Source organism: Emiliania huxleyi (assembly GCF_000372725.1).
Source record: "Emiliania huxleyi CCMP1516 unplaced genomic scaffold EMIHUscaffold_66, whole genome shotgun sequence".
In the NCBI taxonomy this organism is placed as follows: domain Eukaryota; phylum Haptophyta; order Isochrysidales; family Noelaerhabdaceae; genus Emiliania; species Emiliania huxleyi.
In genome coordinates, this window is record NW_005197053.1 from 586,492 (window position 1) to 603,572 (window position 17,081).

General features: G+C 63.9%; 5 protein-coding genes across 5 annotated transcripts; 1 reads left to right on the forward strand and 4 right to left on the reverse strand.

Annotated features, from left to right (window-relative positions):
- Positions 1 to 989: 989 nt before the first annotated feature.
- On the reverse strand, positions 990 to 2,251 carry EMIHUDRAFT_215797 (hypothetical protein; the record flags this gene model as incomplete). Its single annotated transcript, XM_005762895.1, has 2 exons — positions 990 to 1,037; positions 1,619 to 2,251. 2 exons carry the CDS (start codon positions 2,249 to 2,251, stop codon positions 990 to 992), a joined length of 681 nt encoding a protein of 226 aa, XP_005762952.1.
- Positions 2,252 to 4,019: 1,768 nt separating this feature from the next.
- EMIHUDRAFT_215798 (hypothetical protein) lies at positions 4,020 to 5,157 on the reverse strand (the record flags this gene model as incomplete). The annotated part of the gene is made up of 3 exons (XM_005762896.1): positions 4,020 to 4,310; positions 4,752 to 4,949; positions 5,092 to 5,157. 3 exons carry the CDS (start codon positions 5,155 to 5,157, stop codon positions 4,020 to 4,022), a joined length of 555 nt encoding a protein of 184 aa, XP_005762953.1.
- Positions 5,158 to 6,710: 1,553 nt separating this feature from the next.
- EMIHUDRAFT_215799 (hypothetical protein) lies at positions 6,711 to 7,691 on the reverse strand (the record flags this gene model as incomplete). The annotated part of the gene is made up of 1 exon (XM_005762897.1): positions 6,711 to 7,691. The coding sequence occupies one exon, from the start codon at positions 7,689 to 7,691 to the stop codon at positions 6,711 to 6,713; it is 981 nt and encodes a 326-aa protein (XP_005762954.1).
- A 5,360-nt stretch (positions 7,692 to 13,051) lies between these two features.
- EMIHUDRAFT_105254 (Hypothetical protein) lies at positions 13,052 to 13,948 on the reverse strand (the record flags this gene model as incomplete). The annotated part of the gene is made up of 1 exon (XM_005762898.1): positions 13,052 to 13,948. The coding sequence occupies one exon, from the start codon at positions 13,946 to 13,948 to the stop codon at positions 13,052 to 13,054; it is 897 nt and encodes a 298-aa protein (XP_005762955.1).
- Positions 13,949 to 16,138: 2,190 nt separating this feature from the next.
- On the forward strand, positions 16,139 to 17,005 carry EMIHUDRAFT_105255 (hypothetical protein; the record flags this gene model as incomplete). The annotated part of the gene is made up of 2 exons (XM_005762899.1): positions 16,139 to 16,570; positions 16,982 to 17,005. 2 exons carry the CDS (start codon positions 16,139 to 16,141, stop codon positions 17,003 to 17,005), a joined length of 456 nt encoding a protein of 151 aa, XP_005762956.1.
- Positions 17,006 to 17,081: the final 76 nt, after the last annotated feature.

The following is a 17,081-nucleotide window of genomic DNA, read 5'->3' on the forward strand; positions in this document are numbered from 1 at the left end:
CATAACCCGTTGTAGTGCACTGGGATGCCTCCGTTAGCAATGGTGGAGAATTGCGGACGATCCTCGGGAGAGTTTGGCGCAGCTTGCGGGGGTGTACTTGGGGTTCATACTAGGGAAAGCAGGGCTGAGCTGGGGAGCCGATGGGCAGAGATTGGGATAAGTTGGGGACATGTGGGGCAAACGTGGGGAGATCTGGCGGAGAGATGGGGAGAGATGGGGAGAGATGGGGAGAGATGGGGGAGATGGGGGGAGATGGGGAGAAGATGGGGGGAGATACCGCTCGAGGCGCCGCTCGCGCCGCCTCCCCGCACCGCGGCGCCGCCCTCCGCGCGCAAGTCGACCTGTGAATCAATTACTTCATTACTCGAGTACTTCATTAAGTTAAGCAGCCCTCCTCGCGCAAGTCGACCTGCCGTGCCGACTCGCCGGCTCGAGACACTTCCGAGACACTTCCGAGACACTTCCGAGACACTTCCGAGACGCCGGCTCGAGGGCCTCCACGGCTCGCGCGCCTCCGAATGGGGGAGATTGAGGGAGATGTGGGGAGATGTGGGGAGATGTGGGGAGATGCGGGGAGACATGGGGAGAGATGGGGAGGTTTGGGGAGACATGGGGAGACATGGGGAGATACGGGGAGATACGGGGAGATTTGGGGAGAGATAGGCCTCGCGCGCCTCAGGTCGAAGTCGAAGACGGGGGCAAAGTTGGAGAGGAGACAGCCCCCCTCCTCAAGCTCCACCGACAGGCACTGCGGAGGGCCACTCCAGCGCGCCTGATCTCGACGTGAGCTCGCGTGGCCTCGCGTAATCTGGTGGGATCTGGTGTGATCTGGCGAGACTTCGTGCGATCTCGTGCGATCTCGTGCGATCTCGTGCGATCTCGTGCGATCTCTCGCGATCTCGTGCGATCTCGTGCGATCTCTCGCGATCTCGTGCGATCTCGTGCGATCTCTCGCGATCTCGTGCGATCTCGTGCGATCTCTCGCGATCTCAGCTCAAGCGCGCGTCGTCGAGCGCAGTCAGGTCAACCCCGCACACCTGAGATATGGGGAGATGCAGGGAGATACGGGGAGATACGGGGAGTCAGGTCAACCCCGCACACCTGAGATATGGGGAGATGCAGGGAGATACGGGGAGATACGGGGAGTCAGGTCAACTCCGCACACCTGCCCGGCGCTCAAGCACGCCGCCGCCGCCCACAGCTCGGCCCTCTCAGGCACGAACCGAAGCCCTCTCGCCGCGTTGTGACCGCCGCCGCCGCCGCCCCTGCTGACTCCGCCGCCGCACCCGCCGCCGCCGCCGCCGCCGCACCCGCCGCCGCACCCGCCGCTGCCGCACCCGCCGCCGCCACCGCCGCCGCTGACTCCGCCGCCGCCGCCTCCGCCTCCGTTGCGTCGGACCGCCGCCGCTGCCGCCGCCGCCGCCGCCGCCGCCGCGGGCAGCAGCCTCCGCCCGAGCAGAGCCTCGTCAACCAGAGGCGTCAGTACGACCACATCCCACGCCCCTCTGCCCTCGCTACCTCCCTCTCCGCCGCCGCCGCCGCCGCCCTCGCCGCCGCCGCCTCCCTCGCCGCCGCCGCCCTCGCCGCCGCCGCCTCCAGTGCCGGCTGCCGCGAGGACTATGTCGGCGCAGAGTCGCTCGAGGGTCTGTGGCGCGACGGTCACCGCGTGCGCCACGCCGTGCGCCGCCGCGACCTCTCCGATGGCGGCGGCGGCGAAGCGGTTCGGATCGCAAACCGTCACGGCTGCACCGGCGGCGGCGGCCACCGCCGCCTCTGCACCCAAGCTTCCTTCCGCAACCAGCACGTACGGAGGCCGCTGCAGCTCGCTCCTCGCCGCTCGCACCGCGGCGAGCGTGGCCGCCACCGACTGCTCCGCCCACGGCGCGTGCCGCGCTTCCGAGAGCCGGCGGTAAGGCTCGAGCGCCTCTGCTCTCTCGTCGAGCCAACTGAGCAGAGGCCCTGCGCGAGGCCTCACGCCGCACAGCCGCCTCCGGCACGCGTCGACGTCCCACGCGTCGTCGCCGGGGCCGGATGCGCGAGCCGCGGCGGCGCACACGCGCTCGGAACGCCACGGAGGCTTGAGCAGCACTGGGTCGACAGCGTCCGCCTTGACGCCGCCCAGCGCCTGCGCGGCGTCGAGCGCCAAAGCCGCCTCGCGTCGGCGCCGCTCGTGCGCCTCGCCGTCAGGCTCCGGGAGAGCTCGGAGCGTCGCAAACGCGGCGGCGAGGCTCTGCGTTGGGTCGGCCACCATGGCAAATCGGGCCAGTCAGAAGAATCTACCCATTCAAGCCCCTCTCACAGCAGACTGGCCCCCCCCGGGGGGGGGGCACGAACTAGCAGAAGAAAAACATTCCGGACCTACGGGCGGCAAGAAAATCGGCAATTGTCGTTCTCAGCAGCAGCTTCGTCGGCGGCAATCGAGATCTGCACCGACGCTATCAAGATGCGATGGCGGTCGTTCGCGCGCACGGTAAACCATCCTTCTTCATCACGTTCACGTGCAATCCTAACTGGCCCGAGATTGTCAACTCCCTCCCCAAGGGGCTGAAGGCGTGCGATCGACCAGACTTTGTGAGCCGAGTCGTTCGTCAAACGCTGGGGAACTGCTGACCGACATCAAAGAAAATGCGATCTTTGGGACCGCCAATGCGAACCTTTCCGTCACCGAGTTTCAAAAGCGTGGTCTGCCGCACGGTCACATCTGCCTTCCCCGCCGTCACCATCTCCGCCGCTGCCGCCACCGCTGCCGTCTTCTCCGCCCCCGCCTTTCCTCCCCTCTCCCTCTCCACCCCTTTGGCCGCCGTTTCCAAGCCCTCTGCCATCGCCCCCCCCTCCCTCTCCCCCACCGCCGTCGCCGCGGGCGCCACCCCCACCCCCCCCCCGACGCTGCCATCACCATCTCCGCCGCCGCCCTCGCCTGACGGCCGTGCGACCGTCACTTCATTATGCGCGCCATAGCCTCGGGACGACGAGAACTATGCTTCCATCATGGATTGGTTCGACCAGCCCAAAGACGGGCGCCCTGTCATCATCGAGTTTTCAGCAACTCCCCCTCTTGTGACGATCGTGGAGGGGAGTCGCTTTCAAGTTGGTATCGTTCTTGGGGTCAAGGTCAGCGTGCCGGGCAGCACACACCTCTTCGGAATGGAGAATGGCATGCATGGGCTTAGGTGTGCAGGGGGGGTACCGAGCAGTGTGCGGCCGCTCCATCGGCCGCCGAGGGAACGTGCACTATCAAACTATTAGCCTAATAACGTACCTAATTATCAACAGATACCTAATAATTAGCTTGTTATTAGCTTAATAATTAGCTTAATAATTAGCCTGCTATTAGGTATGTGTTGATAATTAGGTACGTTGTTAGGCTAATAGTTTGATAGTGTGGGAAGAGGCACGAGGAGGGCGGCGACCTCAACCGACTATGGAGGACCCGTCGCCAGACGACGCAGGGCAGACGATGTGGAGGCGGAGCAGACGCGCAGGGCGAGACGAGGGAGGGAGCAGGACGTTGCGGAGATCAGCAGGAGGATGTACGAAGAGATTAGGAGCAGCAGGGACCCGAGGGACCATGTGGAAGACGGCTAGTGTGCTAGTCCCCCATGGGGAGGACGACCCCGGCTAGTCGCCGACCACACCCACAAAGAACCCTGCACAAAGATCGCACGGGCGGGGACCTGTTCCCTTTTACCCATCTACTCTCACACAGACACAGTACTCAGTACGGCTTTACACAGTAGAGGTGCACTTGGAGGTGTCGGTTTTTATTTATTTTATTCCGGGAGTTTGGTTGCATGGCGTGGACGGACGGAGCTCGGAGGGGGCAGAGGTCGGGGCGCGCAATCCGGAAACTAGGATCCAAGACGGAAGTGGATAAAATTATTTGAATGGCCGAAAAAAGAAATGAAGATGAAACTCTCTCTGGTGTCACAGCCGACAAGATCAAGAAATCCGCTCTTTCTCTCTTTCTCCCGCCCCCAGATCGGCGGCGACCTGCAACGCCGGTCGTCGTCGGCGGCGGCTTAGCCGGCCGAGGGCGCGGCGTGTCGCCCGGAGGCACGGCTACGGGCGAGGATATCGCCGATCACGTCGGCCGCCGCGGGCTTAGCGGCCTCGGCCCTCGAGAATCGCTCCGTCCTCGCCGCCGCCTGCTGCTGCGAGTGAGCCAGCAGCGTGTGGAAGGCAACGCTGCCTTGGCCCGACGCGCCAAGCGGGGCGCGCGGCTCGCCAAAGTCGGGCCCTGTCGACGGGTCCTCCTTGTCGGCCGCGGGGTGCGCCGGCGAGAGTGGCGCGTCCCTATCGACCCCGAGCAGCTGCACCCCGCGCTTGCCAAAGTGACTGCTCGCCGCCGCCGCCGCCCGCTGCCCCCACTCGGCGCCCACCGCCGCCCCCCTGCTTGCCAGAGCCGCCGCCCGCTGCCCCAACCCTGTGCCTGCCTCCGCCGCCCACGAGGCGGTCCGCTTGAGTCCGCCCCCAGGTCCGCCTCGCGCGGCGTGCTCGTGCGGATCGTACGCCACGTACGATCGCAGGCGGCACCGGAGGGCGAGCAGGCAGGCAGAGCCAACAGCAGCCAACGCCAGCACGGACACCGCCACGGGCGCCAGCACGGACGCCAGCACGGACGTAGGAGTAGGAGTAGGAGTAGGAGTAGGAGTAGGAGTAGGAGTGGGAGTAGTATAGTAGTAGTAGTAGTTGTAGTAGTTGTAGTAGGGCGGCTGCGCGGGAGGCGGGAGCGGGGGCGGGAGGAGGAAGACCTTGCGCCGCACGTAGCAGGCGGCGGTGTCGGAAGGCGCCACCGCCTCGACCGAGAGGGGCCCTTTGACGAGCCGGCAGTCCGCGAGCGCGGAGGAGGACGCGTTGGCGGGTGAGAACTCGAGCGCGATGCAGAAGAGGGAGGACGAGCACGCCTCGAAACAGCTCTGTATCGGCAGCTCGTGGTCGGTGATGAGCGCCTATAAGGGGCAGGTCCGAGACACGTCCACGACATGTCCGAGACATGTCCTGCTCGTGGTCGGTGAGGAGCGCCGTCTCGTCTTCGGCCGAGGCGGAGGCGGGGCGCGGCTTGGCCGAGCGGCGGGCCGACTGCATCGCGACGTCGAGGGAGGCGAGGGCGCCGGAGGGCGCTGCGATGACGCAGTGGCCGCGCCGCCCTTTGGGCATAGCAAACTCTGTCCACTTGTATGGCGGCGACGCCGGCGGCGGAAGGGGGGGAGGCGGCGGCGGAGGCAGCGGTGGCGGCGAGGGCGGTGGCGGTGACCAGCAGCCCGTGAGAAGAATGCCCTTGCACACGCCCTTCTCCAGACCCGACGGCGCCACACATAGCCGCCACCTGTCTTTGTCGGGGTCGGCCCACCGCCGCCCATTATAGTAGTAGAACCTGCTGCAGTTGTTTTCCGGATAGCGGACGTCTTTGCAGGCGCCCTCGGTGAGTTCACTGCGGCCGGCGAGTTCACTGCACGACGGCGGCGGCGGCGGCGGCGGCGGCAGTGTTTGGCTCTTCGCGGATAAAGCCGCGCTGATGAGGGCTGAAGCCATCGCGTCGGTATCAGATCGCCAGCTCGCGCGCGGGTGCGGCAGGTAGAAGGACTTGACGGCGTTGACGGCTCGAGGTGTGAAGAGACGCCGTTCACACGTCATGCTATGAGGAGAGCCCTATCACGCCATGAGTTGGTTTTTCTTTTCTCTGTGTTAGTGCCAGTTCGCCGCGAGTTGTGTTGAAAATTCTTTTCTCTTCTCCACCACCAATTCGCGGTTCTCGAGGTTCTCGAGGTGGATATCCTTTGGCCGCGTTGGGTAGCGAGGAATGGTGAGATGCGATCCACGCAGGCGTGTTTTCTGGCGGCCGACCGTCAGTGCGCGGAGTTGCCCCTTCTCCGACTTACTGATACTGTGTGTTACTGTTGTTACTGTTGTTCAGCAGGCAGCAAGCAGGAAAAGCCAAACCCCCGGGTAAAACCCGAAAATACCTGGGTTTTACTGTTGTTCTGTTGTTCTGTTGTTCTGTTAACACTAGCAACATTGCTCAGCTCCCAAAAATGCCAGCTCTAGTCAAGTGTGTGTAGCACCTTTGGCCCCGAACGTAGGTCACCACACTCGCGGTAGCCAGGTAACCCCCCATACCAGTAGCACCAGCCATGGCCTCAGAGAGCGCGGGCGAGGGCGCTGGGAGCAACACGGACAAAAGAACATCAAAAGTCATCATTTCCACAACCCACCCGAGACCCGTATTTGCAACTATCGCGACTGCAACTAGTCGCGACTGCCGAGCGCGACCGCGAGGCGCGAGCCCCGCGCGGTCCGCGTCGTCGGCCGTCGATCTCGTCTCATGAAAGAGGAGAGCGATGTCGGTGTCGGTGAACAGCAGAAAAGTTCCTTGATCTCTCCACTACGAAAAAGGCCGGTGGGGAACCCCGAATTACGTCCTCTCTAGGTGACCTGTGGGAGCTCCACAAACCAGGTTCACTGTGCCCGCGACCCGGGTGTGCGCCAGACTTGTGTCGCTCGAGCCTCGGAACGAGCCGCGCGCGAGGCGTTCGCAGCACGGCGGGCAGCCAGGCACGCGCGCGCGCCGCTGCAGAGCATGGGGTGCGGGGCGAGGCGGCCGGGCATGCTCGCGCAAAGGCCAACACGCGCCGCATCGCGCGGGGGCGCGGGGCGAGGCGAGGGCGTGACAACCAGCGCAAATTTCACGCGCTCCCCCGCCCCCGCGGCTTCTAGTGCTTGTCTGGCTTTATGAGGAAGAAGATGGCCGGGTTATTGTTCGCAGCGTCGTCCGGGCGGTGCAGCGCACGTGCGATGGACCTCGAGACGGCCGGCGCAGCGTACATGGAGAACGTGACGAACGCCTTAGATCGAGCAGTGCGAGCAAGCCACGCCATGAGCTCTATGCCTTCGCCGCCCGGTTGCTTCTCCGAGTAGAGGAGGTCGAGCCGGTTGCCGCTTGTGGCCTTGGCCGCTCGGCGGATGCAGTCGACCTCCGTCCGGAGAGTGGCGAGCGACATGTCGGTTTGACAGTGCTTGAAGGCTGGTATCATGAACGGCGAGAAGATGTCGTGGACAAAGACGGGGAGAGGGTGCGAGATCGCCGCCGCCGCCTTGCGGAGCAGCCGGTCGGTGTAGAGCTGAGCGAACGAGTTGCGGTGGAGGGCGTCAATGAAGAGCAGCTCGGCGTCGAATGGTACATCGTCCTTATCAAGCGCGGCGATTGCGTCACCCTGAACGAACGACCATCGGTGCTTGAGGACCGACGGCGCGAACGAGCGATTCACGAAGCTCGGTGTGTAGTCGTGAAGGTCGTACGTGGTCAGGTGGCCGTGGCCGTTGCGCTCGAGCGCGGCAAGGATCCATCTCGTCGACGAGCCGCAGAGGGCGCCGATCTCGATCGTCTCGGCGGGCTTGTGCTCTCGGATCATGATGTACAGCATCGCCGCCTCCACGGCCCCTATCTGCCCCTTGCAGACCAGCCCACTCTTCGCCTTTTGCGCCGCTTGCACCTGGATAAACTGCTGTGCCTGCTGCCTCTGCGTATCGAGCTCGATACGGTACTTTTCCACGAGGCCCGTGTAGTGCGCGGCAACTACGGGCGCGTCGGCCTCGCTCAGCGGGTCGAGCTGCTCCTTCATGAAGAAGCTGGGCTTGTTTTGGACGGTCAACCACGGAATGCCTGGCATCATCGCCACAGCATGCCACAGCATCTTGGCTGATCTCGTCTATTCGTGCACACAGAGAGGCGCCGTCAGCAGGTTCCGAGGTGGATATCCTTGCCGGTTGGGTAGGAGGTGGTGTGTGTGAGTGTGTGTGTGTGTGTGTGTGTGTGTGTGTGTGTGTGTGTGTGTGTGTGTGTGTGTGTGTGTGTGTGTGTGTGTGTGTGTGTGTGTGTGTGTGTGTGTGTGTGTGTGTGTGTGTGTGTGTGTGTGTGTGTGAGTGTGTGTGTGTGTGTGTGTGTGTGTGTGTGTGTGTGTGTGTGACGCGATCCACGCAGGCGTGGTTTCTGACGGCCGACCGTCAGTGCACGGAGTTGCCCCTTCTCCGACTGCCCCGGCTAGTTCCCCAGGCTCGCCGGGTTTCCCCTACGTCACCTAGGACCTAGCGCGGGTGGGTTGGAGGGGGCTGCTGCAAGGAAGGGCGGAAATAAAAAGAAAATATCTCCCCCGCTGGTCTCCTCCTTCCCATTTTTTCTTTTCTTTTGAGAGCAGGACGCCGGGTTTGTCTTGTATGTGCGTGTCGAGGCACGAGGGTGTGTCAGTGAGGGGTGGCAGCGTGGCAGGGGGTGGGGATGTGCGGGGCAGAGGCCCTATGATGTAACTTATTCCGGGGCCGGTGTGCGAGTCGTCACACTCTCCTGCCTCGAAAGGGCGGGGCTGTCCCGGAAAGTGAGAAACGCCGGGCAGCGTGACGCACAACTGAACCCTCCCATACGTGTTGGGCTCCTCCTTCGCTGTCCCATCCCCTCATCCATCCCTTTCCCGCCTGAGCGGGGCAGCGGGCGGGCGCGCGGTGCGGCGCGGCGTGTGCGTGTGTGCGACTGCAACAGAGGACCGCTTGCAAGGGACCATTGGGCTTGTACTATTAACAACGAAGGCGCTCTCAGAAAATATCAAAAAAAGCTAGTATGGCGTGATAGGGCTCTCCTCATAGCATGACGTGTGAACGGCGTCTCTTCACACCTCGAGCCGTCAACGCCGTCAAGTCCTTCTACCTGCCGCACCCGCGCGCGAGCTGGCGATCTGATACCGACGCGATGGCTTCAGCCCTCATCAGCGCGGATTTATCCGCGAAGAGCCAAACACTGCCGCCGCCGCCGCCGCCGCCGCCGTCGTGCAGTGAACTCGCCGGCCGCAGTGAACTCACCGAGGGCGCCTGCAAAGACGTCCGCTATCCGGAAAACAACTGCAGCAGCTTCTACTACCATAATGGGCCTCATATCGACCCCGACAAAGACAAGTGGCGGCTATGTGTGGCGCCGTCGGGTCTGGAGAAGGGCGTGTGCGAGGGCATTCTTCTCACGGGCTGCTGGCCACCGCCGCCGCCGCCGCCGAAAGCTTGCCAGCTCGCCATCCCAGCGCGCGCCCAGACCCTAGATCCGGGTGGACGGCGGGAACACTGGCGCTTGCTAGCGGAGCAGCACGGCCTCCGCTCGCTGGTCGTCGAGCGGGCCGTTGGACCGGCGGAGCTGTGGCAGTACGTGCCAGCCGGTGTCCTGCACTCGCTCAATGCCACCCTCGTGCCCAAAGCGCTCAAGCAGGCGCACAAAATGCTCGGCATCTGGGCCACCAATTTACGGTTCCTCGCTTCGGTCGCTGCCAGCAACGCAACGGCGATCTTCATCGAAGATGATGCCTCTCTCCAGCCGAGCTTCTGCGCTGGCACCACGGCCGCGCTGCGCCATCTACGGTCGTCCAGTCCTTCGTGGACACTGCTCTTTCTGGGACACTGCGGCGGCACTCGCGTCCGAAATTGCACGCGCATCCCTTCCCCCCAGCGAGGTGAAGAGGGCAGGGCACGGTGCCTCTGCCGGGGCGGCGCGTGATGTCGGGCCCAACGGTGGCGCAGCCGGCCCCGCGCACAGCGGAGAGGCCGACGCGCACCACGTGTAGGTTCTCCAATGTGCACGCACGCCTACATTGCGAGCGCGTTCGGCGCGTCGCGGCTGCACGGCCTGCTCGCGGAATGGCCTCGCAGCTACGCTGAGGCGATTCTCCGCACCGCGCGGCCGGGCTGGGAGACTGCTGGCGTCGCGCCGAAGAGGCGACACTTCCACGACACTCCCACCACGACACCTCTAACTTCCGCGGCTACACTTCCATGACAGACCGTCCTCGTGGGCAGGTGCGCGTCTCGCAGCGCGCGGGCACTCTGACGGGGCTCTGCTCTAGACGGGTGGGGCTTGCACGGCGGGCGGAGAACACGGGCACTAGACCAGGGAGGATTGGGAGAGTGTGAATGGAGGGACACGTGTGGTTCAGACGGGGCTCTGCCTCGCTGCTTCCTCGCCCGCGCAGAGCAGAGAAGCCCCACACCCGCCACCCACCGACCTGTGTGCTCTCATCACCCTGAGAGCCGCGCATCATCCTAGGCGGCACTCGAAGCGGCCTGTTGACATCGCGCACGACGTGCGCGTCGCGCAGCTCATAGGCGCGGGAAAGGTCGAGTGGCCAGCACTGCCCCACCACTGCGTGTGTGTGTGGAGAAGTTTTACCTTACCTCACCTTATTCCTTAGGTCGACGCCCACGTGGTGTGGCCGCAGGTGGCGCTGCAGCCGTGGATGATCGCGCCGAAGAGCAGGATCCAGCGCGGCATTTCAGACATGAGGTTGCCGAGCGCGTGCAGCTAAAAAAAGATTTTTTGCCGCGAGAGCGTCTTCGGCGCACGGCCTCTTTTTACTTTTAAATTTTCTGGGTTCTGGCCCGTCCCAGCTCCCGCCCCTGTCCCGTCTCTCGGGTAGTCCAAATTGTAAAGTCGACGAAACAGAGCATAGAGCAGCGAGCCGGAGCGGAGACGGTAGGCAGAGAGCGAAGTGGGTGAGACCGATGATGCTCCTTCGACTTAGGTGAGGCGGAGCAGACGCGCAGGGCGAGACGAGGGAGGGAGCAGGACTTTGCGGATCAGCAGGAGGATGTACGAAGAGATTAGGAGCAGCAGGGACCCGAGGGACCATGTGGAAGACGGCTAGTGCTAGTCCCCCATCGGGAGGACGACCCCGGCTAGTCAGGGGCTGCACAACAAAAACACACAAACACCCCTTGTCCCTGCATGGCGTGGCACAGGCGCGTCCTCATCCCCTCCTCCGCTTCCCCATCCACCCGCTCCGAGATCCGTTCTAGGATGGCGCTAATCTCCTCCTCAGCCACGTTCGTAGCCGCAGGTCCGTCTTCCGGCTTCACGTGGAACAGTGTGCGGAACTTACCGCCGCACGCGCGCGAGAGTTTTTCTTTTCTCGCGATGTCTGCCCCGCGCCGCCGCTCGCGCCGCCTCGCCTCGTCCTCCGCTGCGCCCTCGCCAAGCGCACCGCCGCCCGCCCGCCTCCTCGACCTCCCCACGGAGCTCCTCGTGCGCGCCCTCTCTCGCTGCGACCCCGCCGACATCGCTCGCGTCACGGCCGTCTCGCTGCTCTTCCACGCCTCGCTTGCGGTGGAGGGCATCCGCTTGTGGGCGCGAGAGCGCGGCTTCGAGCTGCCGGCGCTGCCAGAGGGCGAGGGTTGTGCCGTGCGGTGGCTGTGCTTCGCTGCGCTGCTGCGCGAGTCCAACCCGCCGGCGAGGGCGGCGGCAGGCCAACGGCACAGCGTCTTCATCGACGGCGAGGGGCGGCTCTCGTCGTGCGGTAGCGAGACGGCTGAGGGCTGGATGCCGGGACTGCTCGGGCACGGCGAGGGCGTGACGCGGCTCAACACACCGACACGCCTCCCTTCCCCGCTGGGCGGCGAGCGCGCCGTGAGCGTCTCGGCAGGATGGGCGCATAGCCTCGCTCTCTCCGCCGGCGGCGCCGTCTGGAGCTGGGGCTTGGGGGGTAAAGGCCGGTTGGGCCACGGCGACGAGCAGGACCAGTGGCAGCCGAAGACGATCGAGGCCTTTGCCGGCCAGCGAGTCGTCGCTGTCTCGGCTGGTAACATCCACAGCCTCGCCCTCACCGCCAACGGCGCCCTCTGGAGCTGGGGCGGTGGAGCCCACGGCCGGCTGGGCCACGGCGACGAGCAGCAGAACCAGCTGCTGCCGAAGAAGATCGAGGCCTTTGCTGACCAGCGCGTCGTCGCTGTGTCGGCTAGCCTCGGGCACAGCCTCGCCATCACCGCCGACGGAGCTGTCTGGAGCTGGGGCGATGGAGGCCGTGGCAAGCTGGGCCACGGCGACGGGCAGACCCAGCTGCTGCCCAAGAGAATCGAGGCGTTGGTAGGGCGGCGCGTCGTCGCTGTGTCGGCTGGATACGTCCATAGCCTCGCCCTCACCGCCGACGGAGCCGTCTGGAGCTGGGGTTATGGAGGCTATGGCCGGTTGGGCCACGGCGACCAGCAGGACCAGCTGCTGCCCAAGAAGGTCGAGGCGTTGGCGGGGCAGCGCGCCATCGGTGTGTCGGCTGGAGCGTACCACGGCATCGCCCTCATCGCCGACGGCGCCCTCTGGAGCTGGGGCGATGGGGATGGGGGCAAACTGGGCCACGGCGACGATCAGCTTCAGCTGCTGCCCAAGAAGGTCGAGGCCTTCGCTGGCCAGCGCGTCGTCGCTGTGTCGGCTGGACTAGTCCACAGCCTCGCCACCACCGCCGACGGCGCCGTCTTCACGTGGGGCAAGGGTGAAGACGCCTGCCTAGGCCACGGAGAGGACCTGTCGAACCAGCTGCTGCCCAAGAAGGTCGAGGCGTGGGCGCAGCGGTAGTTAGCTAGCGAGGGAGGGTGGGTGCAGCAGTGGTGAGTACTCCCACTCGTGCGGCCTGGGCAGTCGACGTGGCGCGGCAGGGTGCGTTTGAGACTGGATGGGGACAGTCTGAACGGTGGGGTGTGAGTTGTGACTTGTGTGTGCACAGAGTGCAAGTCGCCACCTGTCTGTGTCTCGCTTTGCGGTGACGCCGGTGTGAGCGGTACGTCCGCGACTGCGAGCTCTGAGCGAGATCGTCGCTCCACCACGACGCGCGAGGCGCGAGGCTGTCTCTGTGTTCGTGGCTCTAGTTGGGGGCTCGAGGCGCTGTTTAGAAAACCGAAGATAGAGGTGCTTTTTGATACGTATTTTACTAAATACAACAGAATCTGTTCAACAGTGCGGGTCACAGCGGACACCCACGAGCGCATATACGATCTCAAGTGCGCCTGCTCACAGACAAGCTCTCGCAGTGGCAGTGCAGATACATCTGCGCTGCGCTCCGCGGCCGGGTTCACGTAGTAGTATATTTCGCCCGCGCCAGCGCCGCCGCTCAGTCCTGACACCTGAGTCCACCTCCACGCTCCTCGATGTTCGGGCCGCCGCCGCCGCCGCCGCCGCCGCCGGGCATGCGGGGCCTTGGCTAATAATTAGCTTAATAGCAGCGTTATTAGGTATGTGTTGATAATTAGGTACGTTATTAGGCTAATAGTCTGACAGTGTGGCGGCGCGCAGGTACTTGGCGACCGAGAAGCCCCACGGGATACACATCTCGTACGGCGGCTGGACCATGCGCATGCACGGGTTGCGCGGGTCTCTCTCGCGCGCGCTGTACGGCCCGTACGTCTCGAGGATCCGCATCAGCCCCGTCGCGTTCAGCCGCGCGAGCGCCTTCCCGGGCGGCATCTGGATGTCGTCGACCACCACGCGCGCGCGCGGCGAGGCCGCGTTGCTCATGAGCACCATGTCGGACCTGCAGCCGGCGGTGTGGTCGCCGTCGATGAGGATCAGGTCGCACGCGTGGCCCGCGTGGCCGCGGCCGCCCGCGGCGCCGGCGCTGGCGGCCGCGCTGGGCGCCTTGTCGGCCGCGCCGGGCGCCTTGGCGCCGCCCATGCCGTTCGCGTGGAGCCAGCGCGGCACGGTCGCGCGCGAGTTGCCCGGGTGCAGCTTGAAGCGGCGGCCGTACTGCGCGTGCAGCAGCCCCGCGACCGGCCAGCTGTAGTTGAACGCCATCATGTCGAACACCGTCGCGCTCACGTTCGGCGAAGACTGCAGCACCGCCGCCACCGAGTGGCCGCCGTTCATGCCGATCTCGCAGTAGCGGCGCGCGCCGGTCTCGCGCACGAGCTGCACCATGCGCTTGAGCTGCATCTCGCGCAGGTAGCCCGTCTGGTACTTGTACTTCGCGTCGTGGTCGTACATCTCCGCGTCGAGGATGTTCCACCACGTGTAGATCGCGGCCATCGTCTCGGCCTCGGTGCGCGGCGCGAAGCGCGGCAGGCCGAGCCGCACCTGCTCGAGCCGCGGCACGAAGTCCTCGGCCAGCCGCAGCGGGCGCGCGCGCGCGCCGCGTCGCCGCGCTCGTGTGACACGGTCGGACATATACACACACACATTCGCCCCGAATAGACGCCGTACACCGGCGCTCGCATTTCTTCTCTGCACTACAGCCCTTGAGAAAAAGCTCGCGTTATGCAAACCTTTGCCTGTGTCCTAGGAAGTAGACTGGGAGGGGTACTCCCATATGCAGGTTACACATATATGCGAAGGATGCGTGGCCGAGCCGCTGGCTGGCGCTGCTTGGTCAAAGAACCGGCCCGCCGCATTTCAACACGACCACAACAATTAATTGAAAGAACAACATCATGCGCGCGGCCGTGCACTTCTTCATTCTACTCTAAGTTTAATATTCGTATTCTTGTGCTGTTTGTTGGGTCATCTGGACTCCGCTTTCCGGGGGAACCCCCCCCCCCCCTGCCCCCCCCCCCCTTCCGCACAGTCACCAGCTACAGTTAAGCACCGCAACAAGTTGTTATGTGCCTGTGTTCTGGCCTCCTGCTTCAAGAGGAGCGAGGCCGCTCTCGCGCTGAGTCGAGCGCTGAGGACCTCTCGTGAGGACCTCTCGCCTTGTGGCCTCGTGAGGACCTCGTGAAGACCTCGTGAGGACCTCGTGGGGACCTCTCACAGGCACAGCTTTGCGCAACTCGCGTTACGCTCTAGGTTGCAACACTCGCGACCCTCTGCCGACAGACGGACGCGTCAAACTATTCGTTCACATTCACAGCTGTACACTTATTAATTCGGCCGTCCGCGAGCCCCTAGCTCGCCGAATGCGAGAGAGATGCCACGAGGGGTCGCGGTGGCGTCCATCGCGAGGCTCCCTATAGCTCAACCGACGACCCTCGTGCCTCGGGATCGACGGCCGATCGTCATTGCCGCGCTGGATACTGAGGACCTCTCGTAGGTAGGACCTCTCGCCTTTGTGAGGACCTCTCGTGAGGACCTCTTGTGAGGACCTCTCACAGCACTCGAGATCGTCGTGTCTTGCGCAGACCAGTTCGCGCTGCGCTAGGTTGCAATGATGGGCCTCTCGGTCACTGCGGACTGGATTTGTGAGCCTGGATGTGGAGCAAGCGCCATCGTAGGAGCTCTAGTTGAAATCGATCGAAGGGTCATTCTTCAGAGAAACAAAGGTGCGACTGTTGTGTATATTATCAACCTTGAAGTGCTGCGTCGTCGACAGCACGAGAATTTGATATTTGTTCGCCGAGGACTTTTTTTAGTTTTTTTGTGCGCGCGCTCTCTTTGCAACACTCGCGACAGCAGACTACTACTGGACACCAGACGCTCTGGGCAGTGAAGGTGCCAGAGGCCCGGGGAGTGCACCTAGACCCCCTGAACCCAGTTGTGGAAGGACGCGGGGGCTTGAACTTGAGGTGAATGAGGCGCCAGCTAAAAGATGTCAGCGACCCTGCCCGCGGCCGCGGCTCGCCCAAGCGCCGCACGCCCGAGGACACCGGGGCGGATAAGTTCAACTGACTTGAAGGTTCACTGACTTGAAAGTGTAGGTATAACATCGTGTCAAAGGGACCCTGTTGGACGACCTTGTGCAGATCGACTGGCTGGTTGTGCACCACAAGTGTGCAAGAGTTCACTTCTTCGTTCTACCCTACACTTCTCACTTGTTGGATCATCTCGACTCCACTCTCCGCGGATCCGCCCCCCCCTTCCGCACAGTCACCAGCTGCCGCCCCTCTACAGCTAAGCACCGCAACAAGTTGTTATGTGCCTGTGTTCCTGGCTTCCTGCTTCAAGAGGAGCGAGGCCGCTCTCGCGCTGAGTCGAGGGACCTCCAGTGAGGACCTCTCGCCTTGTGGCCTCGTGAGGACCTTGTGAGGACCTCTTGTGAGGACCTCTCACAGCACTCGAGATTGTCGTGTCTTGCGCAGTTCGCGCTGCGCTAGGTTGCAATGATGGGCCTCGGTCACTGCCGACTTGATTTGTGAGCCTGGATGTGGAGCAAGCGCTATCGTACGACCTCTAGTTGAAATCGACCGAAGGGTCATTCTTCAGAGAAACAAACTTACTCACTCACTCAGAAACAAAAAATATAGTAGTGTGCACACAGTGTGCAGGTTGATGATCTAGTTGTGGGATTTTCACTTTCTTTTTGTGCGCATTTGTTCTATCTCTCTGCAACACTCGCGGTTGGTTGAAGGAGTGGGAGAGCACTTAGTGGACAGGCATTACAGGCGGCCGCCCGAGATTACACTCGAGTATCGGCGAAGGTTCATGTTTGCACGCACGAGCGCAGCAGCGCGCCTCCTCCGCTGCGGCGGCGCCCGCGCCCGAGCTGCCGGGCGCTCCCGGTCGCTGAGCGGCGCGACGGAGGTTGCTGCGCTCGGCATCCCTGCCCAGGTGGTCGTCGCGGCGCAGGCCGCGACCGGCGCTCCGTGGTGGCTTGCGATCGGCGGCACGACAGTGGCGCTCCGCGTCGGGATGCTCCCGCTGCTGTGGTACCAGCTGGCGGAGACGCGCCGCTTCGGCGCCCTCCGGCCGCAGCTGGCGGCGATTCGCGACGAGTGCCGTGCCATCGAGCCTCCGTCTGCGCGCGCGGCGCAGACGTTGCTGCGCGGGTGGCGCTGCTGCCGCGCGGCGTCCGTCCAGCCGCTCGCGATCGTGGCCGTGCCGCTGGTGCAGATCCCACTGCTCATCTGGTCGCTGGTGGGCATACGACGGATGGTCGACGCCGGCGTCGCCCCGCTAGAAGAACAAGAAAGACCGCCGCAAACCTCTATCTTCCGGCTAGCGCGCGAGAGGACACGCTCTCCGCCGTACACCCGCTGTGTTCGGGGAGAAGGCCCGCCTTGTTGCGCGGTAGGCTCGCCCCTCACCGAGCAAATGCGCGCCGGAGGCCCGGGCACACGCCCCAGAAGCTGAAAACGGGTTCTCGTATTCCAACGACCGCTCGAGAGGACACGTACTCCGCTGCGTTCGACCGTATTCGGCTGCATTCGACCGTCTTCGGCCGTATTCGGCCGTATTCACTGTATTCGCAGCCCCTCGTACTCACGCGGTGCTCTGAATATACCTTCTCGCCACCATGTTCCGCCGCGATGTCTGTCGTGTGCGCAGGTGGACCTCAAATTAGTTCACTAATGAATTAACTGATTGAGACACATTTGATACACATTTGAGTCACAACGAGGCTGGCAGAGGGACCTCACCCGTTAAT